This window comes from Alosa pseudoharengus, unplaced genomic scaffold (assembly GCF_046254945.1).
Source record: "Alosa pseudoharengus isolate Yale_2024_CS ecotype anadromous, Long Island Sound unplaced genomic scaffold, YU_APseudo_1.1 YU_APseudo_1.1_scf_11, whole genome shotgun sequence".
Taxonomy (NCBI): domain Eukaryota; kingdom Metazoa; phylum Chordata; class Actinopteri; order Clupeiformes; family Clupeidae; genus Alosa; species Alosa pseudoharengus.
The window spans coordinates 18,406,094-18,433,961 of record NW_027468576.1 but is presented as its reverse complement, the minus strand read 5'-3'; the positions used below and the strand labels follow the sequence as shown (position 1 = coordinate 18,433,961).

Sequence of the window (27,868 nt, the reverse complement as noted above, 5' to 3'; positions counted from 1 at the left end):
TCCCACCCGTTCTTCCCTGACAGCCTTCCTCTCAGTGGTAGGCGTGTGAGAATAGGCAGCCCTCCAGCAGATCCAAACGCCCAGTCAGCTTTTCCTCTGACACACACACACACACACTCACTCAGCCACTCTTTTGTGTGCCGCTGGGGAAAATGCAGGCGAGGCTGCTCGCTGGTGACACCAGCTATATATTAAAACCACACGGCTATAAATCCACTTAAACATGAGCGCCCAGCATCCCTGACAGCTCCCAGATATCAGAAGAAGACTGTGTGTACTTGGGTGTTCTTTATGTTCTTTATGTGTTCTTACATACTAATACTTACTTACTAATGTGTGTGCGAGAGATCAAATAAGAGTTGTAATAAGAGTGTGTGTGTGTGTGTGTGTGTGTGTGTGTGTGTGTGTGTGTGTGTGTGTGTGTGTGTGTGTGTGTGTGTGTGTGTGAGTCATAAGTCTTCCAAGCTAGGCATGTGTGATGACAGATGGAGTCCCAGTGTGTGTGTGTGTGTGTGTGTGTGTGTGTGTGTGTGAGAGAGAGAGAGAGAAAGAGAGAGAGTGTGTGAGGCCCTTCTGAAGGTTTGCATGCCTCCCCCTGTGCCACCCAGAACCAGCAGCATGGAGCCCAGACTGAAACACGGCATCCTGTCATGGGGGTCACAAACACACCGCCAGGCCATAATCACGCACACATGCACACACACACACACACACACACACACACACACACACACACACACACACACACACACATCGCCAAGCAATAATCACACCCTTTCCCATGCCTTACATCCAAAAACGCACATGCCCCTAGTGTTTATATCAACACTTTTACTCACAATGTAATATGGGACGGTGTGTAGAAGACCCTCAGTCAGAATGCCTGTTCTGGTGATTAGTCCCCTCTGATTGTGGTACTGGGCTGGACTGCCTGTTCCGTTCCCATGCTTGCTCCAGATACAGGGTTCAGCAGAGTGGGTGTGACGGGGTGCGTGACAGCATGATGGCACCTGTTCAGATAGATGGGGAAACAAGTCACGGAAAAGCAGAGCCTGCCTGTTGTCATGGTTACCTGTGGCCCCCATGTTTACCTCTGATGTCCCCCTGCCCTCTGTCCAGCTCCATAACAGGGACACTAACGTCTCCCATACGGCAGCTGGACTGAACTGCATGCTGCGGACAGGTGCAATGTCTGAAAATGGCGTCCTAATATATACTGTCTCAGCTTCATTGATCTCTACAGCACTACCAAGGAGCATGAATGCATACGTTTCATATGATATGCTAGTTGCTGTTTTGGTTGTTTTCATTAATGAATTATAATTTTGATTTATGTGTATGACTCACATATTTTCTGGATTCCAACAGCCCAGAAAATAGACACTCACACATTAAAACTCATGACTACAGCCGTACTTGACCTCCACGTGGGTCATTTACGACGATCTAAGGACACTTGGCCGCAAGACGTCCCCTGTACTTCCCACAGTGCCTACAGTCCTGTGCCCACAGTCCTGCCTCCCTCCTCAGAAGGCATTTGCAGACTCATAACTGAAGTCTTGCATGGAGAAGTAGACAGCTTGAAGCCAAGTGTCCAGAGGGCTTAGCATGTCCCCCTTTGCATTAGCTGTTAGCGTTATCAGGGCTCACCTGTACTGCTGCTGGTTATGTGACTCCAGGCTCTGGTGTGGAGGATTCTGTGGGAGAGGTCTCTATCGGCGTTGAGGTCTTCACCCATCCCAGCACTGGAGAGCATAAAGTCACAGTTAAAGGTTAGTCTTGCATCTGCTGTTCGGAAAGGAGTATCATTTCTGAAAGAGGTTTCATGATATGTTCAGGGTGCTTAAGTGTGAAATGCTTAAAAACACTTTCCAAGTAGTACGTGAAGTGTTAAAATATGTGTGCTCCTTTTTGGGAGGAAAGTGTCTACAACATTAATAAATGTAATAATAGACTAGAGGTTATGAGGCATGACAGAAGTTATCTGATCCCTGGCTACAATCTTGTTTTTTTTAATGACCCCTAAGGTGCCCACCCCTGCATTTGAAAATAGCATTACAAACCCCATTAATACAGTAAAGTTATATATAATCAAAGCCAGTGGTGTATCTCTCTCTCTCTCTGTATATTCCCCTCTTTCTGTATGTTTACCACGCTGTGTTTAGTTGTGGCTGCAAATGATCTGCGCTGGCAGACCTCGGGGATCTTCCGGCCCTTCGTTGAAGTCTACATCATCGGTCCTCTCCTCAGCGACAAGAAGAGGAAACATGCCACCAAGTCCAAGAACAACAGCTGGGCTCCCAAATATAATGAAACTTTCACTTTGTGAGTCAAACATTTGTATCTTTATTTCTGTTGATAGTATTTCACATAGCTCATATGAAGAGGGCCCATAATGCAGCAGATGTCTGGCATGACAGTAAAATACAGTATGCCAACTAAATTAATTAATTAATAGTCCCAGTGCTGTTTTGCTGAGCCTTGTGGTCACTCTCATACTCCTCCGTCTGTCGGTAGCACCCTGAGCAGTGAGTCGGGCCTGGATTGCTACGAGCTGCACTTCTGCGTGAAGGACTACTGCTTTGCACGCGAGGACCGCACGGTGGGCATGTCCGTGCTGCAGCTGAAGGACGTGGCATCGCGGGGCAGCGTGGCCTGCTGGCTGCCGCTGGGCAAGCGCGTCAGCATGGACGAGACCGGACTGACCGTGCTGCGCATCCTCTCGCAGCGCAACAACGATGACGTGGCCAAGGAGTTTGTCAAGCTCAAGTCCGACCAGCGCTCCGCGGAGGAGGGACGAGGCAGCTAAGAGAGAGGAGAGGAGAGGAGAGAAGAGGAGAGAGAGGAGGAGAGAGGTGTGGGGAGGAGGAGAGATGGACGACTCCAGTTTCCCTTAGTCTCCTGACCTACTTTGTAAGCTGTGGACACTACACAACAACACTGCCCTCTGGTTGTCTGATGACGCACTAATGTGAGAACATGCGCGTGCGCGCACACGCACACACACACACACACAGAAACACACACACACACACACACACATAAAAACACACAGGCATACACAAAAACAGTCAACCATAGATACAAACACACATACGCACTCATTCAGCAGAAAAAATAATCCACATCTCATTCACTCTCTTTATACTGTGTAATCTGGACTACTGTTGTGAATAATTCAATGAGCACAGTCCAGAAGTTACGCACAAACATTGCAGATGGATACACAATAATAACTGCCATAATTAACTGCCCTTTGTACCACCCAAGCTCTTAGGGTCTCAGTGAACATAGAGGGATATTCTTATTGCTTCATATAATATCATAACCTACATATTGAGTTTTCTAAAGGAGGACAGAGAGACGTACATGTATCTTCAAATATAAAAGAGTTTAATTAAATCATATGGAGATATACGTATATACAAAGCATAACAGACTATATATAATTTAAAAATGTATTAGACATAATGTTTATGTTTTCTCTGTAATATTACAAATGTACTTCTTCAGGTGGTTTTTAATTTTTAATTTGAAACTATAGAGAATCTGCTGTTACAAGCAAAGATGTGCAATTTATGGAGGGCTGGGAAGCAGCATGTAGTGCCATTAGAGTCCTCCTGTCCCTGTGCGTCCCTCCGTGTGCGTCGCTGATTGTCCTCACGTGTCTCTGACCCACGTGTCTCCTCAACCCTGCCAGGCCAAGTCAGCAACCAGGGACCCCAGGGTGATATCGATCTATCTATATTTTGTATTACCTATTTTTGATAGTGTCCCAGTTCTAACCCTGCCTCTAACATTCCACTGCACAGTCTTGACTTGGGACCAGGCCTTGGCCCTGATTTAGCAAAGTTTTGTGGGTGTAAAATTTTGTACGGGAAGTGTTCACGCCACTGTTTAAAACTGGGCAAGTCATGTAGCTCTTCTCAGTGGAAGGACACAATTTCTCAGTGCACAGGACAGGTAGCACAGACAAATGCATAGTACACAGTGCATGGATATTTTCCTGTGGAACGTTTAGTCCACAAGTTTTTATTCACACAAACCACAAACACAAACCTAATCAATCAGGGTCCTGAGTTTTCTTTTTTTTAATGCAAAATCTTAGATTAAGCACAAGTGGACCAACAAATTGTAAAGCTGATAGCTGCCAGTCTAAAACGGCTTAGACCAAATATCTAGAGGAAGCGTGGGGGACTTCACACATAGGGTTTGGAACTCCTTGCTGTTCTTGAGGTAAGATTTTAAATTCAAGGGGTAAGAAAAAGAGGCTGTTCTAATTAAAAGAACCAGCTTTACTCGTGTCAGACCTTGGAATTCGTTCGTGCTGGGCTTGTGTGAGCTCCATGGATTTAGTGAAATAGTCAACATAGAATACCTTCTTAGACCTCCTGTGAAAGCACACTGCCTACCTACCTGACGTCCCTGTCTCTCTCTCTGTGTATGTGTATATGTACATCCGCTCAGAATTCCCCCGCATGAAGTTGGGTGGTGTCTGCAAAGCACCACAGTCTGGAAAGGAGACCTGGTTGACTATAGGACCAGGACTCCACTCTTTTTTATACACCAGTGTTGCCTGTTTGTGAAAAAAAAAAAAACAGCCATGGTTGTTGGAACAGGAAGAGAATGCTTTGGACTTTTTGGTCTATGTTTGTGTGTGTGTTTTTTTAAAATAGTTTCAGAAGTGTCTTCTACTCAGTTGAGTGGTTGTGTGTTTGAGGGTAGTGACTTGTTTATGTCCTTGACTTAACATTCCATTATCTGCCCCTAACAAGGGCTTTGTTGTCAAATAAAATAGTTTCCGAAGCGAGAGTACTTTCTGTGAGCTCTCGATTCTGAGTTCTCATCAGATTTACAGAATGTTCATCAGTAAGCGACAGACGCCAGGAAGGATTGCAAGGATTTTATTGTGTTGCCATAGTGACCTCAGATGGATGGATTGATTTTTTGACGCGTTTCTCGGAAATCTTTTCCTGCAAGAGGTCCTCCTGCAGGCGCCCCGAGCAATCATCCTCATCGTCTCTGAAAATCAGTCCTTTTTTCTGCCCCTGACACAGACCAGGAGGCAGATGGACTCTACGTCACATGCCCAAGACTGGCCTCATCTTTCTGCCCATTAGGTTGATGCTGGTTTGTTGCTTTCGCCCCTCATGTTAATAAGCATTTCTGCAGTCATGGTGTGTCAGCAGAGTGAGTCTGAATAATAACAATAATCTGTAGTAACAGCTCATGACTCCTGCAGAAGCCATCTGCTGGGCTCAAAAAGGAGGATGCCTCCGAAATCTCTTCATCCAAATTCCCGAAGTGTTTCGCAGCCTGGAGAGCTCCAGGAAACGTGCCTGCCTCGGCCTCCCAGTGCCTGGTATACACAGGCTGTGGCGCATTTTGGTGAGGGTAAGGTGGCACGTCAGTGGCACCCAGGGAAGTAGGCGAGGTGGTGATTGTGGTGGTGGTGGGGTTTTTTTCTGTGAAGGCTGTACATGCGCATGCTGAGTGACCTGGTGCCACAGCATGGTTAAATTAAGCCTGTCGCCGTGGGGACCAACGTGTCACTGAGTGCATCATCTCCCCGTAGCACCCTCCGCTTGAGCCAAGATGGCGTCACTGGAGCGGTCACAGGTCACTTCTGCCTCTGCCTCCATCAGCGTTTTCTCGAGGTAGCTGCCACAAATGATTCATCGTGGATCTGCAGAAGTTAGGCACATGTTCCGTCCTCCAAAAGTACTTCATGCATCTAACCATTTCTCTTCCTACATGTGGCCATCCTAACATAGCTATCTCAAGTCTATGCATCTATTCAATGAAATTTAAATATGTGTAGAGATAAAAAAAAAAAGTTCTGTAATGTTTACAGTGTGAAATATTATCAGCACAAACCATTTGTTGTCTTGTAACTGCTGTTTGGAAAATTGGCCACATTTGTTTTGGAGCTATATATGTAGCTGCTATTTTTATTGTATATGTCAGGTTTGGAAGGGTCATAACTTGCGGTAATTTGTGGTCACGGGCATTTTGTGTGTAGTTTTAACCTGACACATACACAAGCTGGCTGGAGAGGTGTTTTAATTCGTTTGTTAACTTGAATATTTCATGTGGCTCACAGCACAGTGTGATATTTTACTTCTTTTCATCTGAACAAAGTGGGAAGAGGGCTTGTAAGTTTATGAAGATGCAACCCCATTTGGTACCAGGTTGGTGCCAAAGGCAAGCCAGATCAGGGCCAGATTGAGTAAGATTACAGTCAAATTAGGACCAGATTAGGGTCTTTGTTGGGAAAGATCAGGCCAGATCCAATCCAGAGTAAGACAGTAAATTTTTGACCAGAACTGAACCGAACATGCAGTGGAGATAGCAGCAAAGACAACCTGTAGCAGGAAACAGTGAGGTGCGATGTTGCTGTTGACAATGACTCACCAGTCGCACAGGACAAGCTGTTTGTCTGTGCATCATGTAACTAACTGGTGAACACTGACATAGACTACTGCCATTAGGGACACAGAAGCACAATTAAAAGCACATGGCAAATGAAGGGTAAAACAGAACTTGCATGTGCAAGAAATGTACTTGGGTATGTGTACATGCAAATACAAAGATGTTGACTCCAACCCTGTACATAAGAAGAAGTGCATGATGGGGAAAAAATCTCTCTTGTGCCAGCATGTGTCTTTGATGTTATTTCCAATGGTTGTATTTGTTGATTTGTAATATTGTTCTGATTTATTTTGATCTTTGGGTATTATTTTGTATTTTTCAAAGGCTTGTGAATATATAAATATGTATTACGGATGTGTAGTGGTACAGAGTACTCGCATGAGAGAGTTTTTATACGAAGATGTTTATAATTTTTGTTTTTGTTTTTTTAAACAATTGCTCTTATTAGGGATGGAGTTGAGATGGACTACTGCATCTCTGTGTCTCTACTTCCAATAAACAATGTTTCAAAAGACAAAACTTGTGTCCTGATCGTAATCATGCAGCCTCTACAAATACATTCAGGCCTACACAAAATATGTCCAAAAATGCCAATATTTTTGACATTGCTAATGTCATAAAAGGAAAAACTGAATTACATACTGTAATAGTACTTTGGCAATGAAAATAGTAGGTTCCAAGTCCCAAACCTCTTGATTTGCTCTACATGGAGGGCAAAATGTATTCTTCCAAAAAGAGAGTGCTATCATGGTACCCACGCTCATTCTCCTGACACTTAAAATCAGTGTGCCCAGAGGGATTTTTCTTTAGTCGACAGTCAGACTGTTTGTCATTACACCATCAGTCACTCTTAGGCTTTGCGGAGGAAGGAGATCTTGAGGGACTCAGGGATGGCCAGCTGCTCAGCATGCTGGGGTGGGGGCGGCTGGTAGGAGAAGGTGACGGGAAAGACCCTGCGCACGTCCATCAGCAGCTGTGGGGGCTGGCCTTCAGAACGCTCCTTCAGCTGACCCTGAAGGACACACGGAGAGACACGACAACAGGGCTTCATATCCACACAGCACAAACAAGCCACAGCCACAGGAATCACCTTCACAGGAACCTTGCAATCTGGAGAGTCTAGTGAAAGGTCCCTGATATTTGAGATCAACAGCCAATCAGATTACACCACTATCTTCTGGGTTCCTGAGGCATTGTGTTGATTGGCTAGAGTTGTTTATGGCTCGGTCTGAACCTAGCCTATTTGTTTGTTTCCCATTTGCAGCATCAGGATTGTGTACAAGCTGATTTTTTGAGCACTAGATTATAATCACAGACTGTATTGGATTAGATTACAATCACAGACTGTACCTGGGAACTGATTATGGATAAAATCATCTTGACTTATACAAAATATTAAAAACAAGAGCAGTTTGAAATTAAGTAATGAATTAAATTAATTCTGTATAATTTAACATATATTCGAAAATTACACAGATGTATAACCATTTCGATGCTAATGGAGGCTTTTAGTGGGCCAAAAATGAACAAATATTTTTACCTGTACAATACGAATGAAATTAAGTGTGACCCTCTCCTCTGCATCACTTTGCGGGGTGTAAAGAGTTAAAATCTTGACAATCTGTGAGATGGAAAAAAACTGATGAGACGTGGGTGTTTCATTTACACATTCTGGGAACGGACTCTGGAATACATTAGATGAAAATCGTGTTCCGTCCAAAGCTGCCCACCTGTTGAGTCGACAGCACATGGCAAGTCTGGACCATTGCCGCTGCATCGGCCTCCGACTTCTTGCTCATTTGCAAGAGCTGGGCTGCCTGGATCAGTGGCTCCAGTGTGGCCACAGCGCCCCCTGCCTGCAGCCCACGGCCACGCAGCCACTCCTCCAGCAAGCTCACGTTGTACCTGGTGGGAATGGAAAGATTCAAACACTGAGATCAGCTTCAGCCCCACTACACTCCAGAAAAGGTCTGTAAAAATGTATTAGAAGTTTTCATTTGAAATGGGAGTAGAATTTAAAAGAGTAGCTTAAATGTTTCTGCAATAAACTAGCTTTGTAAAACCTATTAATAATGCCAGCAAATGAGAGCCCAGTGCTATCCGCTAAATGTCAGCACTGATGAAACAGTGGCTTTAACATATGAAATAGGGCATTCCCCACATTCCCATCACATCCTGTAAATTTACTCACTATTATCTGAGAAAACTCACTGGACTTTGCAGATACATGTTTTTATCTGAGGACCTAACGTTAGAATCTTAAAACGTAAAACTAACGTTAATATTATCATTATTATTATTATTATTATTATTATTATTAATATTATTAGCACTTTGATGTTTTGATGTCTCTCCCTCTCTCTCTCTCTCTCTCCCTCTCTCTCTCTTTCTCTCTCTCTCTTCCTCTCTCTCCCTCTCTCTCTCTCACCTGATCTGAAGGCCTCGGTTCCAGCAGCACATGTCCTTGCGCAGCAGCAGGCAGTTGAGGGCGCTGGCCACCAGCAGGTGGCTGAGCTGACGCAGGGCTTGCTCCAGCAGCGGCAGTGGCAGCTCCTGACGGGTCAACGCTGCGTGCAGCGCGCCCAACTCACGTAGGACCTGTGCCATGGTGGGCGCCTCCGAGCCCGGCGCACGCGGGTCCGAACCGGCCCGCTTACGAGAGCTGACCAGCTTAGCGGCCGAGCCAGACAGACCTGGGATGGTCTCGCTCTCGAGCATGGCCGGAACTATAAGACGAGACAGTGAAAGAGGGTCTTAAAAAACAGGTTATGAAACGCTGCCAACAGGCTGCATGGGAACCCATTGCCCCTACTGGACTATTGTGTTGCAAACATTTTCACCAAGTTGATTACAGTTCAAATCAAAATCTGAAAGAAAAACTTAAATACTGTACAAGGATCCTGTAGTCATCCATCAAGAGTGCAGCAAAATCAAAGCATGTGTGCAAAATGAAAAGAGGAATATCAGCGGGATGCAGAAAAATGAAAATTTCCAGCCGAAAGGAGCAAAGTTAATGGGGTGTCATGGAAACTGGCTGAAGAGAAATCTCGGCATTATGGGAAAGGCAGCGTTTATAGAACCGAGCAGACGGCATACAGGTGTGAACAAGAGACACATCAGAGAGGGAAAGATAGATGGGAAGGGTTGAGAGAGAGAGAAAGAGAGAGACGGGGTGAGGGAGAGATGATGTGAGAGAGATAGATAAAGAGAATGAGCGAAAGTGCGAGAAGAGATTGACAGAGACAGAGGGAAAAAAGAAAGCGATGGCGAGGGTATTGTCAGACCGATAATGGGCTGCAGCCGGCTCTCGCAGATGGACAGCAGCTGCTGATAGGCCTGGATACGCAGGTCACTCAGCGCCCGGCTCGTCTCGCTCACATCAAACGCCAGTGGCAGGAGGTCCTCACAAGCACCCGGATCCTGTCAGGTCAACGCAGAACGCAGAACAGAGAACAGAGAACACAACGCCAAAAAGTCACCACTCAGTATCATAAAATTAATACAAATACAAACATACGTCATAAAAAGTAATACAAACACATACCGTGCATGACAGCCATAAATAACACAGTACATCACATGTCAGCCATGTAACAATTGAATTCAATGTAAATGACTTATGTAGCAGCATAGCATTGTGTAACTCGGGAGTGTGCGGCACTTCTCTCCTTTTGCGTTATGTAGCAGCCTTAACAATACTGTAGTCTCAAAGCACTTGTCACTTACTAAGACCTGAGGCAGCATCCATCAGAGTGAACTAACTGAGGGAGTGGGGCCAGTGTTATGTTATGCTATGTCCACTCACTAGGACACAAAGGGGAGTGCATCCTCTCTCTGAGGGAGTGGGGCCAGTGTTATGTTATGCTATGTCCACTCACTAGGACACAAAGGGGAGTGCATCCTCTCTCTGAGGGAGTGGGGCCAGTGTTATGTTATGCTATGTCCACTCACTAGGACACAAAGGGAAGTGCATCCTCTCTCTCTCACCTGCTTTGCTGAGTGCTGGGTGAGGAGGTCTGCAAGTAGGCAGGTGTTCTTCAGCCATAGAGCAGTCATGTCCAGATCATTACAATGCTTCTGTAAGGAGGAGAGGAAACAAGAATAACTAAGAAACAGGACATATTCACTGCGCGCGCGCACACACACACACACACAGTCAGAGACACACACACACACACACAAACAGACACACACACAAACACACACACACACACACACACACACACAAACACACACAACCACACAGTCATACAGATACACAGCAACACAAAAACAAGAATATCAAAACTCTTGAAGAACCAGGAAATCAATTGCTCAGAGAGGAAAATAACTGATTTGTTCGAGTTGCCAAACAGTATGTCATCACAGCTATCAGTTCAGTCCCTGCAATGGACAGTGGATCTCTCTTGTAAGAGGCATCTATTATTGTCTCTCTGTTACACAACAGAAGGAGCTGTTATCAGTGATCATGCATGTGTATGAAGTGAAGCACAGTGCAGCCCAAGTGCAGTCAGGGCTCACTGGCCACTCTGATGAAGAAGCGGTCTCTGCTAATTGACAGCTAGATGGGACATATGCGATTACATCACCCACTCATGACATCATCATGACACTGGTGCCTCTCATGCGGCCCAGTTCTCTCTAAATGACCCCAGACATGAACCCTGGAATATGAATATGTGGGTCATTGTAGGCTCAGGCCATTTCTGTGTCCCCCTTTGCCTGCTTATGATAGTGGGTCCACAGAAGAAATCTAAATCTGATTTAGAGTTAGACTGCACTCTATGTCTATGTCTATGATGCATTGTCTATTAACAATTTAATATTCCATTTGTAAGCTTTTATTTACTGTTATTCTTTACTATTATTTAAAGCACATTGAATTACCCTTGTGTATGACGTGCTATATAAATAAACTTGCTATGTGCAGTTCTTCAGTGGTGCTGTTGTGAGTTAGATATATACCTGTTACTTTTAGTATGCCTAATGCACTGTCTTTGAGATATTACAATTGAATAATGCACTTGCTATTCAGTGTCTCTGATAGTGATAAGTGTCCAGTAAAGTAAAGCCATGTAAAGTGTTGAGTGTTGACCTTGAGTGCGGCCTTGATGCCAGCCACGGCGGCGGTGCAGAGGGAGCGTGCCCGTGCCTGGTCCCCGCTGCAGTCGGCTTGCCGCACACACAGGAAGAGCACCCGCGCGGGCAGACCCAGGGGCAGCGACAGGGCAATGTCCACACGCACGTCTGATACACACGCGCACGGGAACATGGGTTAGAGATGTGCTGCTGCCAGGTTTACCGTAGTGTAAGTCAGATAACAAGCAGAGATTACTTGTACCTGCACTATATGTTAATGCTTACTTTTAATCATTCATGTATGTTTACATTAACTGTTTACATTAATTGTTTGACAAATGCAGAACTCTCTGCTGAGGTATACTGTGAAATGTTCTGTGTTTTAATTTGCCATTGAACACACTGGTTCTTAAACCAGGCAGTAGCTGTCAGACACAACAGCTCCAGTGTAAAGAAGGAACATGAGAGAGAGGACTATAAGTTCTTCAAGTGGAAACCCTCTCTCTGCTCTGCTGAGAAGTGCCCGCCCGCACAGTACACCCTCATTGTCCTCCCAGCTCTCCCAAAGGGCACACACCTGTGACGAGGGTCTTGATGAGCTTGGCCTCGTCCTTCTTGCGGCACTCCAGCAGGCCCCCAGCGCTTCCCCCTTTCTTCTGAGGGGTGGCGGAGGCCTGGGGAGTGGAAGAGCTCACCGCAGGGCCTGAGAGGAGGAGTAGAGAGAGAGGGAGGGAGAGAGAGAGACAGAGAAGAAGAAGAGAGATTACATGAGAGAGGCAATTAGATGAGCAAGAGAGACTTTGACTTTCATAATACATCACTGCTTGGGAACAAGCCATATTAATGACCACCAGCAACCAAATATCAATCAATATCAACCAAAAACAACTCAGAGCTGAACGGTTCAACCAGCCAAGCAGACAGAGAGAGAGAGTGGGTGAGAGAGAGAGAGAGAGAGAGAGAGAGAGACAGACAGAAGACGAAGGATGTCACTCAGACAGTAATGGAACAGCGGTATGAGTGAAGCCAGATGTGTTTGAGAGAAGCTCTTAGCACACAGACCTGTGAAAGCCAGAACCCTCCTCAGCCTGGCCACGCTCCTTAGATCTGTCAGCTCCTTTCTCAGGCGACAGCACTCCAACTCTCTCACCTCCACCTGCTCCAGCAGCTCCTACACACACTCGCACACACACACACACACACACACACACACACACACACACACACACATACAGTTGAACATGCGGTTCAAAACAGCCTCAAAGTGAAACACATACACAACCACACTGACTCGCCCAGTATCCAGACACTGACTCCCTTCACAAAAACACAAATATTCTTCAAAAGAGACTGGCACACTAGTTAACACACACACACTACACACACAGAACACAGGCCCTCCGCATCTATTATTTATTCTCCCTCTCCAGCTTGTTTTGTAGAGTCAACACTAAGCTAACGCACATTTTGTCTGCACTGACTTCAATGGACTGTCTGCTGTTCGTTCCCCGTCAGCCATGTCTCTGTTGTAGTAGAGAGAAGAGAGAGAGCTTACCTGCAGGTCTGCGCTGGTCTGGGTTGCAGACGGTGGACGCTCTCTGTCTGACCCCTTGACCTGCAGTCTCAGGGCAGCCAACTCCTCCTCCCACTGCCTGCGCTGGGTCAACAGCTGGGTCTCCAGGAACCTACAGTGGACAGCAGATACCTTACACTATCAGAGAGGCATATGGTCTATCACTAAAGCATACTAATTACAATATGTACAGATCCTACATGTAAGTAAGCTATTCAGTATGTATGTAAGTTAGCTGAGGTCAATACAGTATTACATTACATTACATTACATTACATAACATTACATTTAGCAGACACTTTTTGACCATAGTGACTTATATGTCAACTACAAGGGATTACATTGTCCGCGGAGCAACTTAGGGTTAAGTGCCTTCCTCAAGGGCACAACGGTGGAAGCCGGGAATTGAACCCACAACTTTTAGGCTACTGCACGCTAGCCCAGCTCCTTAACCACTACACTAGCACCGCCACTATGTATGCATAAATGTGTGCATATCAGTATGCTAATAGAGTATGGCCACTTACTTGTTGGCCACACGCACAGCGTCATATGCATGCCTGAGATCTTCCCCTTGCATCTTATCAGCCGTGTCTTTTGCAACCCCCACCTCCTCCATCAGCACGTTCTGAACACCAGCACACACATTAAACAGTGAAGCAGCACACAAGACCTAACAAGCATACTTGATTTTTACATCTCATTATTTAAGTTCTTTCGTGGCAACGTAGGTAACTTCCACAACCACTGAAGCAACCACAGACGCATTTTGTTTCTAGTGCAAATGATATCATGACACTTGAATATGTAAAGATCATTATTAGGGGCTCATGGGAGAGCAAGAACTAATTTGATACTCTTACAGAAAGGTCACTGTGATTAGTAACTTCCTTCCTGAGCCCTTTCATCATCAGTAAATAATTTATTAAAGCTCCATTTGGATTATTTTTATCCGAATCATTAGTTTCTTCCGTCACTGTTGTCGTTGTTTTGCTGAGCAGTTAGTCTGCATTCTGTGCTCTATATTCATGCATCAGCTCCAGAACCCCCACCCCCCACCCCCCACCACCACCACCACCACCCAACCACACACACACACACACACACACACACACACACACACACACACACAGGCACACACACACACTCCTCTCCCCTTGAGAGTTAATTAACGAAGGTTCAACATGGAGCACGGCGTCGCCGACCTACCAGGGGGCCATCTGGGCTGAGGGGTCTCCTGTCGAAGGTGGGCGAGGTCACGCTGACCCTGCGCACCTCCTCGGGCGACGGGAAGGAGAAGCCGTGCATGCTGGGGGAGGGGGAGGGGGAGGGGGGCTCCAGGACCAAGCTCTGAGTCGAGTCCGTCCGCCGGTGTCCCCGCGGGCGCTGCCATGGCAACGAGGAAGGAATTACACTCCGAAATGACTCTCATTACATAAACAGAGACAGAGACAGAGGAGCACTTTCTTCTTCACTACCAAAAATATGACACTTTAGGACAGACCTTTTTCACTAACATCCAAAAAGTCATACCAAATTTTATAGACGTTGAAGATAATAATAAAATGGCCATACTTCTTGGAGAAGGGGCGTCTGCTGCTCTGGCAGCACAACATGTCTTAAAGTGTCACAACATGAGGGACATGTTATAGAACAAAAAATAAATCTGTCTCTGTGTTAACACACATACATGCTCCTGTTCCTACGCACGCGTGCACATACACACACACACACACTCACACACACACACACACACACACACACACACACACACACACACACACATACAGAGCATAGGTAGGAAGTGAAACACACAGAAACACACATAATCGAAACAAATACACATGTGTATACATTCATCCAATAAATACACACACACACACACACACACACACACACAAAAATGTACCACACACATACACAAACACACACACACACACACACACACACGCTATTGTTTATTCTGTATTTACATGTATACCTGCATTGCTGTACTGTATGTCTATTTTCTTTTGTTTGTGATTCTACTGTGTTATCTGTAACACTGGCTTTGGCAATACTGTACCCAAACAGTCACGCTAATAAAGCTCCTTTGAATTTGAGAGAGAGAGAGAGTGGAGGGGAGAGAGAGAAAGAGAGAGAAAGAGAATGAGTGAGAGAGTGTGTGAGAGAGAGAGAGAGAGAAAGAGAAAGAGAAAGAGAAAGAGAGAGAGAAAGATGTTCTGGGCTTCATCAAGGGAGGTGGGATCAAAAAGACATGTCTCACTGTGTATCAGAGCAGGCCCTGTGTAATTACATGTGGCTCAGGGTTGAGCACTGCTCCTGATAAGGTAATAAATGTGCAGGCCTTAATGGATCATTGCCTGACACTTCCAAGCCATCAGTTTTCATCATGAACAAGTGGCCCTTGAAACACACGCTAGTGATTTCCACAGCAGAGATGGGGTTATTTCAGCATGAGATCTGCGTGCTCTGTGTTTATCTGCTGTCAGGTAGTCTCCTCTCTCTGCGGTTCCCCCAGCGGTGTCAGTGGTCCGCTGAGGCTGGCTTTACCTCGGTGAGCAGGCTCATGTCGCGCAGGTTGTCGTATCTCTGCTCCAGGCGGGTGAACTCTCTCAGCAGGCCCTGGTAGCGACGCCGCTCCTCCTCCAGCTCCGCCTGGACGCCCTCTCCTGCCCGCGACACAGCCTTCTGGACACAGTCTGACACACACACACACACACACACACACACACACACACACACACACACACACACACACACACACACACACAAACACACACACACACACACACACACACAAACACACACACAAACACACACACACACACAGAGCATAGGTAGAAAGTGAAACACACACAAACACACATACCGGTAATCGAAACAAATACACATGCGTATACATTCATCCAATAAATACACACACACACACACAAATGTACCACACACATAGACACATACACATACACACATAAAACACACATACACACACACACACACACACACACACACACACACACACACACACACACACTGTGTGCCTAAACATACTTCATGCATACTTGTACATCAGAAAAGTCAGGGAAACAGCATTTTTGAAATGAGATATGCACGTATTTTCCTAATGTTGCATCATTGTGTTGCTTTGGACATCTTTTCATAGTATGACTTACCTGCCTGTTCTTTCTCCTGCTCCAGTAAACGTGCAGAGAGCTCCTCTTTGTCTTTCAGCAGGCCATCTCTCTCTGCCTTAAGAGCCTCTTTCTCCTAAACAAGGGAGGAGGGAGGAAGGAAGTGACAAACATACCAAACTTTCCTCATAAAACAAATGTGCAAAATTTATAATCTATATTTTATTTATTTATATTATATTATTTATATTTTCAATTCAATTTCAATTTTATTTTACTTATAGAGCGCCAAAACATTACACATGTCTCATGGCACTTTACAGTGTTAAAACATTCAAAGAGAGCCCATGAGTAACAGGGGCGAGGAAAAACTCCCTAGAATTGGAGATACATATAGGAAGAAACCTTGAGCAGATCCACGACTCAATGGCCTGACCCATCTGCCTAGGGTCAGTTACAGGGCAGTAAGGTCTGTAACACTAGGCTAAGTTAAGAATCTTCAGTTACCTGTGTGAGGTGGAGGATCTCGCTGGTCGTCCTCTCGTCGATCTTCCTCCTCTCCTCCTCCTCTCTCTCGGAGATCTCGGAGGTCCTCTGGGGCTGATCCTGCAGCTGGACCTCCAGGCGGTGCAGGGCCCCGCGGAGCTGCTCCAGCTCGGCTGAGTGGGCGACACGCTCCGCGTGCAGTGTCTCCCGTAGACTGCCACTCTCCCTGGCCTATACACACATACACAGTCACAGATACGCACACATACACAGGCACGGATACACACACACACACACACACACACACACCACATACACACACCACATCAATCAGACACTAGACATACAACATCCACCTGTTTACTAGTTTCCCTTACAGATATTTCAGGTTTCTGGCGAACAGTTGCAGCAAATTTGCGGTAAGGTCATATTTTCACATGCAAATTAGGTTACTGGCAAACAGTTGCGGTTAGCTTTTGGCAATGTTGCAGCAAATTTGCAGCAATGTCATATGCAAATTAGGTTTGTCACCAGAAGTTCACTGGAAGTTTGCCATTATTGGCTAAGTGTGGTGGCAAATCACTGGCGAACACATTTGCCACTAGTGGCAAACCTTTTTTATTGTTGCCAGGACAAGTCTGCCTATAGCGGCCAACATTGGTAAACTTCTGGCAATATTTTCCAGTGAACTCTTTTGCTTCCCACAAATCACCCACAAGTTTGCTGCAAGTCTGCCGCAAACATTTCATTTTTGTAAGGGTTACTCAACAGTCCCTGTCATTGTATGGTCACTCTTCATTCTACAGGATATTATACAGAGTAATGTGTTCCTGCACAAAACAGAAACATAACAGCCTCCGCTAAATGAATAAATCTAGTGCAAATGTCCATTTGAGCCCACAGCTTAGACGCACCCTCACACAGCTGCATCTACCCCATCGTCTCACCTGTTGGTCAGCGCGGAGCTGTAGCTGCATCAGTTTGACCTCCATGCCCTTGTTGAGCTCGCGGAACTTCTCAACGGAGCGCGCCTCTGCCCGCAGCTTCTGCAGCTCCTTGCGGGCAAGACGCCTGCGCACGCAGCACTGCATCAGCACCACGGCGGCCCGAACGCGCCCGTAAGCCCGCCGCTGCAGCCAGCCGCGCACCGCAGCCTGCAAGCACACGGCAGCACGCTCCTCCAGCAACTGGGGGAACACAGGGAGACGTTTCAGAAACACCGCTGAGAGGGAGAGTGAGAGTGAGCATCTGTGAGAAAACACTTTTGGGCTTGCTGGGTTAACAGACTTATTAAGACCATGCAAACAGACTTACGACAAAATACTGCAATCGAAATGAGAACTCCAGAGAATATGCTGAGGGCAGGCATAGGTTGAACCTTTGTGAACTTTTGTGAACCTTTCTACCATTTTACACTGGAATAAACCATTTTGCTGTATCAATCCGAAGAAGACAAAATATTTTCTATTTTTTCTTACATCATGTTCATGCTAAAAATTGGGTATAGTATGCTATGATGATGATGACAGTGTTCAATGTACTGTGAGGATGTATGTAACACTTTATTATAATAATGAGTTGATAATAATAATATAAGTTAATATAATAAGTTGATCATGAGTGTATTATCATAATGACAACAGGATATGAAATCCATTTTTATGAAACTATCTGGTCAACATCTTCCTTGAGGAGACACCATACCTTCCGGTAGTTCCTGCGCACCAGCGTGCCTCTGGTGAAGGCCTGGATTGTGATGGTGGCCTCTCGGATCATCCAGTAGAGCTGCCGCACCACCACCATGCGGTACGTCTTCTGGATGACCAACGCCGCGCGAGTGTAACGGAGAGTTTGAGCCAGCCTGCAGGGAGAGCAGAAGATACAACACAGGTGAACAGTGCTAACAGCTACTGGCAGTACTGACACAACCAGGGCAGGCACATGAGTACCTGACGACAGGTAAGGTGCCACCTCAGAGTCAGCATACAGTAGCCTATGCGTCTAAATAAGAGGTGATGTTCAGGACATAGACTATTTAGGTCATAGCATCGGGGGTGATGTTTAGTATATTAGCAATATAGGTCATAGTCTAGTATGACAGAGAGGTCGCCGTTTCAGTGTAACTGTGACACATTTACATGCAGTCATTGATGAGATGCCTTCCCTTACTGTTGCAGGCAATTTACAGTTCACTGAGGTTGAACATGAGAATTTTTTTTTTGAAAACTGAAAAGCTTTCAGCTACTGTACTGAGAACTGAGTTGTGCCTGTAAGTGCTACTCTACTCTACTCCTATCTCAGATTGTTGTACGTAGCCTTACTTAGTGCCTTAGATAGAAGCTCTTGAAGGCTGTTCTGTTATAAATAAACTATATAAATAAACTTGACTTGACTTGTTGGTGATGTTTTTTGGCCACAAAGGCTGCTTTGTTGGTGATTTTGATATGATGATATGATTGTTTGATGATTGCCTGCTGTGGGAAATCCCCTACCTATACAGCACTAGGAATTTAACACCTCACCTGTGTATATTTGAAAGAAAGAAGTAAAATACTTAAAAAGCATCACATCTGTAATATGCTGCAGTGATCACCACTATCAGCCTGCCTCACTGACTGCCCTGATAGGCCTACCTCCTGGCCAGTCCCCCGCGGGCGTATCTCTGCAGGGTGAGGGTGGCCCAACGAAGGCGGAGGTAACGGCGGCGGCCCAGCCAGCCGCGCACCCAGCTCTGGATGACCACCCCGGCCACATGCAGCCTCTCTGACCGCAGCTTCTCCAGCACGGCCACCTGGCCCGCCCGGAAGAACACCTTGGTCTTGCCGAAGCAGTACTGCTCCGAGTCGGGGATGAGTTCTGACAGGGTCCGCTGGCAGCTGGCCCGCACCTCCGCCGGACTGAGGGAACCCCGTAGCAGCACACGGTACCGGCTGAAGAACTCTTCGTAAGTCCATCTGGTGGTCACACAGAAGGAGTTTATCTCATTTCCGCTGCTAAAAATCAACCCACTTAGAGCCACCTGCACGTCACATAAGCACTGCATCTGGTAATATCCACATACTGCTTTCTGTGTGATGAAGTGCATAAGGTATCCCACACAAGGTGATGTATAACATCTTAGCTCTGATCCCCTCTTTCAGTAGCCATTGAACACATCTGCTGCTAATGACTGAGTGATTAATGCAGCGCTAAATCAGAATTATGTAACGACAGCCTTAAATGTGTATTAACAGCACAGTATGCGTAGGGTATGATTTAACATGTGCTTAAGCTCAATGCTCCACCTCTGCCCATAACCCTGGTGGTGTTAGCCGTCACCTTGATGGGTATCCTGCGGCGCTGATGCGTATGGTCTCCAGAACTCCACAGGCTCGCAGCTGCTGGACCGCCCTCTTGGGGTCAAAGCTGATGAAGTGCAATTTAGCCCATATTTAGACATTTATAATCTGGCTATGCTATGCAACAAAACGATCTAATGCCACCTGTTACCTATAGTCCTACAGGTGAACTAGGGACAAGGGCAAAGCTTACCACATACAAAAACAAACCCTAAAATGCTAAAACATCATTTAGGCCTACACATGCCCAAACCCTCGCCCCACTAAACTGTCAACAGTACTAGCAGAAAACTGTAAACAAGACAGCAGATTATGCAAATACTTCACACCAAAATGTTTTTACTGTCATATGGCTCAGACTGGCAGTAGATTCTACTCACACAAATGGCTCTTTGAGATCATTGGGCTTTATACAGCGGACATAGTGAGGAGTGGTGCTGTTCAGGGTTTCCATCAGAAGCTGGAGAGACTGGCGAAACTGTTAGAGCAATGCAATTACAAACAATGCAGTCTTCACTCCGTATAAGGTAAACATCAAGGGTCATATTGACCTACATACATAAAAACAACACTTGTGTATGAGTCATTCATTGTGAATGAAGTCATATTGCTCTTGAGTGCAAGTGTCACCTGAAAGCCCACTGTCAGCTTGTGCTCTCGGTGACCTCTCTTGCCGGAGCGCAGACTCCCGTTGGGCACAGACAGCTTCACAGCGCCCCCTGCTGAATCCTGCTGGAACAACTCAGCAACGAGCTCTGACTGAAGATTCAGAGAGGAAGAGTTCAAAGATAAATCAGGTTGGGTATTTTATATACTGTATGTATACAGACCAACAGGTGCAGATCAAGGTATTATAATCGGGCATACCTGGCTTGCTTTCATGATATTGATAGGCTCTTCAAATACCGTGTCACGGTTCTTGTCTAAAAACCCATCACATTCATACTGAACCTGATCAACAAATGAAAAGAAAATTGCATTGTTACTAACCAAGGTCAAAGAATATCTTATGTCTCTATATCTAATGGCTTATCTCACCAAAGAATACATTTTTTTTTTTTGAACTTGCACGCCCTTGTGTCCTCGTTGTGAGCTCACCGTATCAGCAAAGTGCAGGATGATGAAGGCTGTGTTGGACATGCGGGGCTTGCGGAAGTGGGCGCACTTCGTGGCATGCTGGTCATACAGCTTCCTGGCCCAGCTCTCATCTGAGCCCTTGGGCATCTGCAACAACACATGGCACGGGGAGTCAGAACCCCAGGCTCTGCCACACAAACAGCACATTGCAACGAACAAAACAAGAAAGTCGTGGTGAAGGTGACAAGCTTGACTTGTGGGGGCAGGACTCTATCGGATGTCAGGACATCAGGATATCATTTTTATCTCAACTTCAAGGGGAATTCCAAAAATGTCTTTGAGTGAAAAATTATTTAAAAAAATGAATTCTTACAATAGAAATACCTTCCTGTGAGTGTCACTGCATTGTGACTTTGAGTTAAGAGCCAGCAAGTTAGGAGATAATCAGGCTTAGTCTCATTCCTCCAACTATTCAGGTAAAACCTGGTGCCTAAACCTCTGTCCTTTCCAACTGGGCCTTAATGTCCAGACGCTAATAGCCTCGACCCCTCGGGCCCTGCTTACCCTACACTCCTCATCCAGCAGGTCCAGCAGGCCGAGTGAGCCCTCGATCAGGTCAATGCAGGGCTGGTTGTCACTGAACTCAATGCGGTTCCAGGGCAGCTCCTCTCTCACATACTCCTCCTGCTCCAGGTGGAACACATGCTACGGGGAGAGAGGACAGAGAAGAGATAATAAATAGAGGAGAGAGAGAGGGGTTTCTACCAGCAGGCCCAAGTAAATGCTGAGCACTGTATGGTGCACACAAGCAGAATGACTTACTCTGTTAAACTGCTGTTGCAGTTTCTCGTTAGCGTAGTTAATGCAGAACTGTTCAAAGCTGTTCCTGTCAAATGTTTCAAACCTGTATGAGGAAAACTCCATTACTAAAACTGAAAACAGGGAGCTGTAATCTATCATTAAGATTTTGTGAAGTATGTGTTTTTACTTTTAACTGTTACTTTTAATGCCATCGTATTCGTTAATTCTATGATTTAAGTCGTTTTGGATAAAAGCGTTTGCCAAGCAACTAACTCATAAACATAACCATAACCATACTATGTTGTCAGTATGTTACCCACCATTAGGCCATGCTATCTTACCCACCCATTAACCATGTTATGTCACCCACCCGTAGATGTCCAGGACTCCGATGAAGGACTTTGGCTGCTCCCTCTGTGCGCGCAGGGCAGCGTTGAGCCTCTGCACAGTCCAGCTGAAGAGCTGGCCGTAGATGTGCTTGGCGAGGGCGTCCCGCGCCTCCACGGCCTGCCGGCCCGGCATGGGCTTCACCAGCATCTCGCCACCCACCGCCAGCCGCCGGTGGCACAGCCAGTGGGCCATCTGCGCCCCCTCCACGCCCAGCAACTTGGCAAACAGCGCCAGCGAGCGGTCCTCCGTCTGCCGAGAGACACACACACACATGGGCACACATGGGCGCCCACACACACAAACACACAAACACACACACACACACATACAGAGAGAGAGAGAGAGAGAGAGAGTCAGAGACGTGAGCTGGGTAAATGGAAGTTTTTCTTGCCACCAAGTGCTTCATCAAGGGGGTTCAGGTAGTTTAGGCTCTGTGAGGTCCCTTGGGACCATTTCAAATATTATTGGCACTATATGAATAACCTAAATTGAATTGAACTGAATAGAAACACTTAGGCACACTGACATGAAGGAGGATGTGGTGTGAGGCAGAGCAGAGCTACAGCTGGTCCCATAAAGCTACTATAAAACAAATGACCACAGAGTGCCTTTTAAGAGTAAGCAAACTGCGATGGGTTTATTGGAAAGTTTATGGTGATGAGAGGGGCATTAAAAGGTCTATCTCGCTCAGTGTCGGTGAGGGAGAGCCATACATCAATGTAGCTGCGGTCTCCTCCTCTGCCACTGGCCTGAATGTTGATGTTTCCGAGGTGCAGGACAGCTGCAAGGATGCGGAACAGTTCCATCTGCTGGTCTGACTGCACGCCTGCGGGGCCGGAAAAATGTACACCATTAAAACGACACAATGTAAGAATCGGCATTTCCCCCTTGGAGTCAATTTTTGACTTACTGGCTTCCTCTTTAGCATAATTTTTCCACATCGGAAATTGACACCCAGGGGGGTACTCAGTGTGTCGTAAAGTACTGGTAATGAAAAGGGTCATGTACCTGCGCCATGTAACACCAAAGTTACATAGTGCAATGGCAGGTGTTCCAGGCATACAGTGGCAATAACAGACAACATTCTCCCTATTATCAGTCAGTGCGCAATTAAAATGAGTTTGAAGCCATTATCTTACTTGTGAAATAATGAAGTGTTTGTTTCTGTAAAGTATGACGCAGTGTGTCAGACATGGATTGTTTACCCAGTATGGTGAAGGCATTACGAGTGCGCTCTAGCTCAACAACATCATCTGTGCCAGGAATCTGGGTCTCTTCCCCTTGGTTGGTGTATCGGAAGTACTCAGCTGCCTCTGTGGACAGAAACGTGTTTCTCAGTGCCAAATTAAACTCATAATTCACAGTGATCTGATCGCTTGGGGGCCACAGAGGGACATGTTAGTAGGTAAATAGATTAAAAAGGTTATTGATTTTCTCCATAACACATAAATCGCTGTGTAGGTGGACCAAAGAGAAGGAAAAAGGTATTTCTGTAATTCTGTATTTTTTTTGCCTGAGTGCTGTGCCATTTACATTGATTCATTTGGCAGATCTGATGGCTTACCTAGTTTGAGTACCCTCATCTCAGGCAGGTCTTTAGAGGCACAAAGCTGGTAGAAGATGTGATAGTTTCTCTCCATGGAAGCCTGAAAACATGAGACGATCATGGAAGATACTATATACTGACTAATATAGCTTTTCTAATGGGAATCGCATCAGTCAGGTGCTGGGTACCTGAAAAACAACTCGAGATTTCTCCAATAAATATGTTCTCATGTTTGCTCCAATGATGTCACCCTTGCGTCCAAATCCAATCTCTATGTACTTCCCAAACCGGCTGCTGTTGTCATTCCGTGTGGTTTTGGCATTGCCAATAGCCTGTGCATGGTGATACAACACACTCAATAAAACCATAAGACAATTTAGACTTTCCACCGCCATTACACTAATATTACAATAATATATCACCTGATGAATCGCCATCATCCTGAAATATCAGTATGATTATATCATTATCCTGAAATTTCAGGCTTATCTTTGTCCATTATTTGAAGGACAGCACAGAGGGACACTTTTATATTTAAGCTGTAGTACCTCCATGATAGGGTTAGATGCCAGGACTCTCTCCTCAACGCTAGTCTGCTGGGCAGCACCCCCCACCACAGCAAAGTAGCGCATGGTGAACTTGGCAGACACGGTCTTCCCTGAGCCAGACTCGCCACTTATGATAATGGACTGGTTCTTCTCCTCCCTGAAATAATCAACAAATACCCACGCTGACAAATCAGTCACCAACATGTATAATAGCACACTGTTCATGCTGTGCTTGAATTTGATGTACAGATTCATGTGCCTATTAACTGAGTCAAAGAATATAATTATATTGGCCTTAACCAACCCTGCACTAAGTGACGCAAGACATACTTCCTTCGGCAAAAATAAATTAACAAATATTTGTATCTGTCTTAATTGCTGTGGACAGCCAATTGTATGTCTGTATGTGTGTTTGTGTGTTTGTATGTACCCTTTATGTAATATGTTGTGTGTGTTTTTTATCTGGACTTTGAGTCTGTAAATAACTTTATGTAGCGTATATAGTACATCATCATAATACTTCCATAGCCATTCATTGCAAACACTTTTCATACCCTCAATGGCTTACAATCTCCAGATTTATTACTGTGATGTGATGTTGTATACAGTATATACTCAAACAGACTTATGATCTTCTGCTCTTGGTTATGTTCTTCAGGAGAGCGAGTGAAGCTGTCTTTTGTTGCTGTTGACAGGTTACCTGGTCATGGTGCGGTAGGCTTCCTCAGCCACAGAGAATATATGGGGCTCCATGTCTGCCATGTCCTGTCCACTGTAGGCATCGATCACCTCCTCCCCGTATATGGGTAACGACTCATATGGGTTTATGGCCACCAGTACAATTCCTGGAAATGAGCCCGGCCAACATTACTCAGTAGGTATGATCAATTTATCAACATTACTCCGTACGTACGATCAGTATATCCACATTACTCTGTAGGTACAATACGTTATATTAACATTACTCTGTGGCACTAACACAAGCATCACTACTAAGATAACAAGACACTTCATGTATATTTGGGTAATATGCAGTAGGCATAAAACTTAACCCCACTTTGTAGACCCTGAATGTTATTTTTTTGTGTTTATGTTGAAGTTATATGTAAAGAATGCATCAGCCTTGTAGTAAGGTTAATGTTTACTCAAGACTGTCCATCAAACACCAAATTTGACCGTACCCAGGTGCCATGGCTCGATGAACTTTACACCCAGTAAAGAAAAGACATTATAAGGCCATAAATATAAAACACATATTTCCCTCGCTACTGAATTCCAAACATTACATCAGAGGGCCACTCCTCTCTGGTGTACTGTACCGCAATAGGTGTAGATGCTGCTGTAGTCCAGGAAGCGGACCCGCAGGTTGTGCAGGACGGCCGGCTCGTGCAGGAAGGTGAGAGCTGTCAGGTCATTCTCCCCCTCCAGGATGTCAGGGTTACCCAGCGGGGGGAGTCCAGCGGCGTCTGTGACTGGGTAGGAAACCTCCTAAAGTGTGTAGGAGAGAGGAAAGGGGGGGGGGGGAACTGGCTCTTCAGGAGAGACGTTTGTTTATTCTGTGAATGAATTAGCCCAAAGTCCTTTCCTTACTGTGTGCTTCCAGAGGGACTCAGGATTCAAACTACACTGTCATTAAGACAAATACTCTCCCAAGACTTCTTAATGCTATTCAAGACATTATGTACAAATACCTGGCTCATCTACACAATAAGATATATAAAAACTGTGCTTGTTTAACAGACAGAGACATCAAGTAGTGTGGCTGTCTGATAGACAGTGATAGGATGACAAATGGTGGTCATACAGTAGCTGTCAGCAGCAGTCTGCTGTTATCAGTGTCTGTGTTAGATGTGTGATAAGAGGCTCTCATCTCACCCTGCCATTGCTTAGCTGCAGCTGGAGCTGGCCATCTCCTGGGCTGAAGTCCCGCACAAGCCGAGCGGACACCCACACACTGTCAGTGTCGGGCACCCACACACACGCACCCTGCGGCCACAGAAGCACACACACACACACACACACAATATATATATATATATATACTGGGTCTTTCTCGATGAATGACAATGATTTTACATTTTAATGAAATGGCTTCTCTCATAAGCAAATAAGCAAATAGATTAGAGTGTAATTAGTGTTAGAAAACGACTCTGGGCAAAGTGACTGTATGGTAACCCATGTCTACCTCTAGAACATAAGGTCAACTATTTACTCACCAAATATTACAGAAATTTGAATAAATATCACTGTGCCAGTGCAAAATGGCTGATTGGAGATACACTGTAGACCAATGACAATCACACACATATATCATCAGCTGTTTTATGCATGCACAGCTCTCATGCCCCCATGGGCCCAACCCAAGCACATTGCTTTTCTAGCATCAGCATAAAACTCAGAACAGCCATGTTAAAAATTAACACTGGTCATCCCTACATCCTCTGCTATGCAGTAACAGTAACATTACTAATGTTTGTCCACTTATTGTATACAGTGAGTACGATCAGTACAGGCATTGTTCATGCATTCGGTGGTCATTTCATAAATATGGCATGCAACTTTAGCAGGATAACCAACGTCTACTTTTGTACTGCTCCTACATTTGCATTTTCTTGTCTTCAGTAATGTCATGTCAGGTTTGAAAGTTTCTTCTCATTTTGTAGCAAAACGTTTTATATGCATTTACATTGTTATAACACTTGACCAAACGCTGATGATTTTTTTTTTTGTCATTCATATTCATCAGGTTAGCAGAGAACAATTGCACAGACAGGTACTTTACCTTGGTGTATAACTCAGTTGTAGCCATGCCAGCCAAGTTGATGGGGCAGATTCAAAAAGATGGCCTTAGAGGTGAGTTTAGTCCAAACACAAACACCAGGGAACAGAGGGTCCTCTCTGGGGATGGTGTTGTCCACTTCCCCGGTTGCCTTCTAAGTGAGAATGACTGTCTATGCACTTTGCTCAAACAAGGATGGAACACTTGCTGTGCCAAGCATGGCTAGTTAACTGTTAATCTGTATAAGACATGACTCACTTCAGCTGGTGGACTATATCCCACTAGATGGCCCCAAATTCCATACAAGCCGCCCATAGTACTACTCTCAACAACTATGAGATGAAGGTAAAGTTTAAGCAGTGTCGTTATTATAATACTCTTAAATTTACCATTAAGATGATGGTTAAATAAAGCAAACACATCAACATATATACACATAGTATCATGTAGTAATGGTACGCATTGTGCACTCACACCATCATATGACATAGGGCTGGCCCATTTAATAAAGGAAAAATTCAACCCAGTCCTTAATCATTCAGTTCAAATGAGAAATGGGATTGGGCCAACGTGTTTACCTCTGCTAGTATCTCTACACACCATAGACTGACCATAAATATCATGTCATTTGAAGGTTTTAAATGTCCATTCCCTTGGTGTTAAACATGAAAACACATCTTTGACTGGT

General features: G+C 45.3%; 2 protein-coding genes across 2 annotated transcripts in view; one reads left to right on the top strand and one right to left on the bottom strand.

The window, feature by feature from the left end:
* Nucleotides 1-2,809, top strand: part of unc13a (unc-13 homolog A (C. elegans)) — a 42,520-nt gene extending 39,711 nt beyond the window's left edge. Inside the window, exons 41-43 of the mRNA XM_076279270.1 lie at nt 1,680-1,772; nt 2,166-2,325; nt 2,518-2,809. Of these exons, the coding sequence (XP_076135385.1) occupies nt 1,680-1,772; nt 2,166-2,325; nt 2,518-2,809 (545 nt within the window). The remainder of the gene's footprint in view (nt 1-1,679; nt 1,773-2,165; nt 2,326-2,517) is intronic.
* A 4,473-nt stretch (nt 2,810-7,282) lies between these two features.
* Nucleotides 7,283-27,210, bottom strand: LOC143117524 (unconventional myosin-Vb). The gene is made up of 35 exons (XM_076279269.1): nt 27,184-27,210; nt 26,277-26,387; nt 25,721-25,889; nt 25,102-25,246; nt 24,402-24,558; nt 24,042-24,185; nt 23,872-23,953; nt 23,513-23,620; nt 23,021-23,133; nt 22,288-22,556; nt 21,939-22,020; nt 21,681-21,821; nt 21,138-21,263; nt 20,907-20,990; nt 20,670-20,798; nt 20,420-20,517; nt 20,020-20,106; nt 19,335-19,655; nt 18,406-18,562; nt 17,649-17,888; nt 16,723-16,932; nt 16,258-16,351; nt 15,638-15,786; nt 14,294-14,470; nt 13,612-13,712; nt 13,067-13,196; nt 12,574-12,682; nt 12,089-12,214; nt 11,528-11,679; nt 10,420-10,509; nt 9,717-9,852; nt 8,861-9,158; nt 8,163-8,337; nt 7,973-8,053; nt 7,283-7,444 (listed from the first exon to the last, which is right to left on the bottom strand). Exons 1-35 carry the CDS (start codon nt 27,208-27,210, stop codon nt 7,283-7,285), a joined length of 4,980 nt encoding a protein of 1,659 aa, XP_076135384.1.
* Nucleotides 27,211-27,868: the final 658 nt, after the last annotated feature.

Bases quoted from the DNA above. Each gene is read 5' to 3' on its own strand.
- LOC143117524 (XM_076279269.1), bottom strand. From the start codon at position 27,210: ATGGCTACAACTGAGTTATACACCAAG. The intron at 22,557-23,020 runs GTATGGCTCTCC...GTCTCTCGGCAG, and splicing joins GAGACCGCAGCTACATTGAT to ACGGAGGACCGCTCGCTGGC. The intron at 16,933-17,648 runs GTGAGACGATGG...ATGTGTGTATAG, and splicing joins AGCTCCGCGCTGACCAACAG to GCCAGGGAGAGTGGCAGTCT.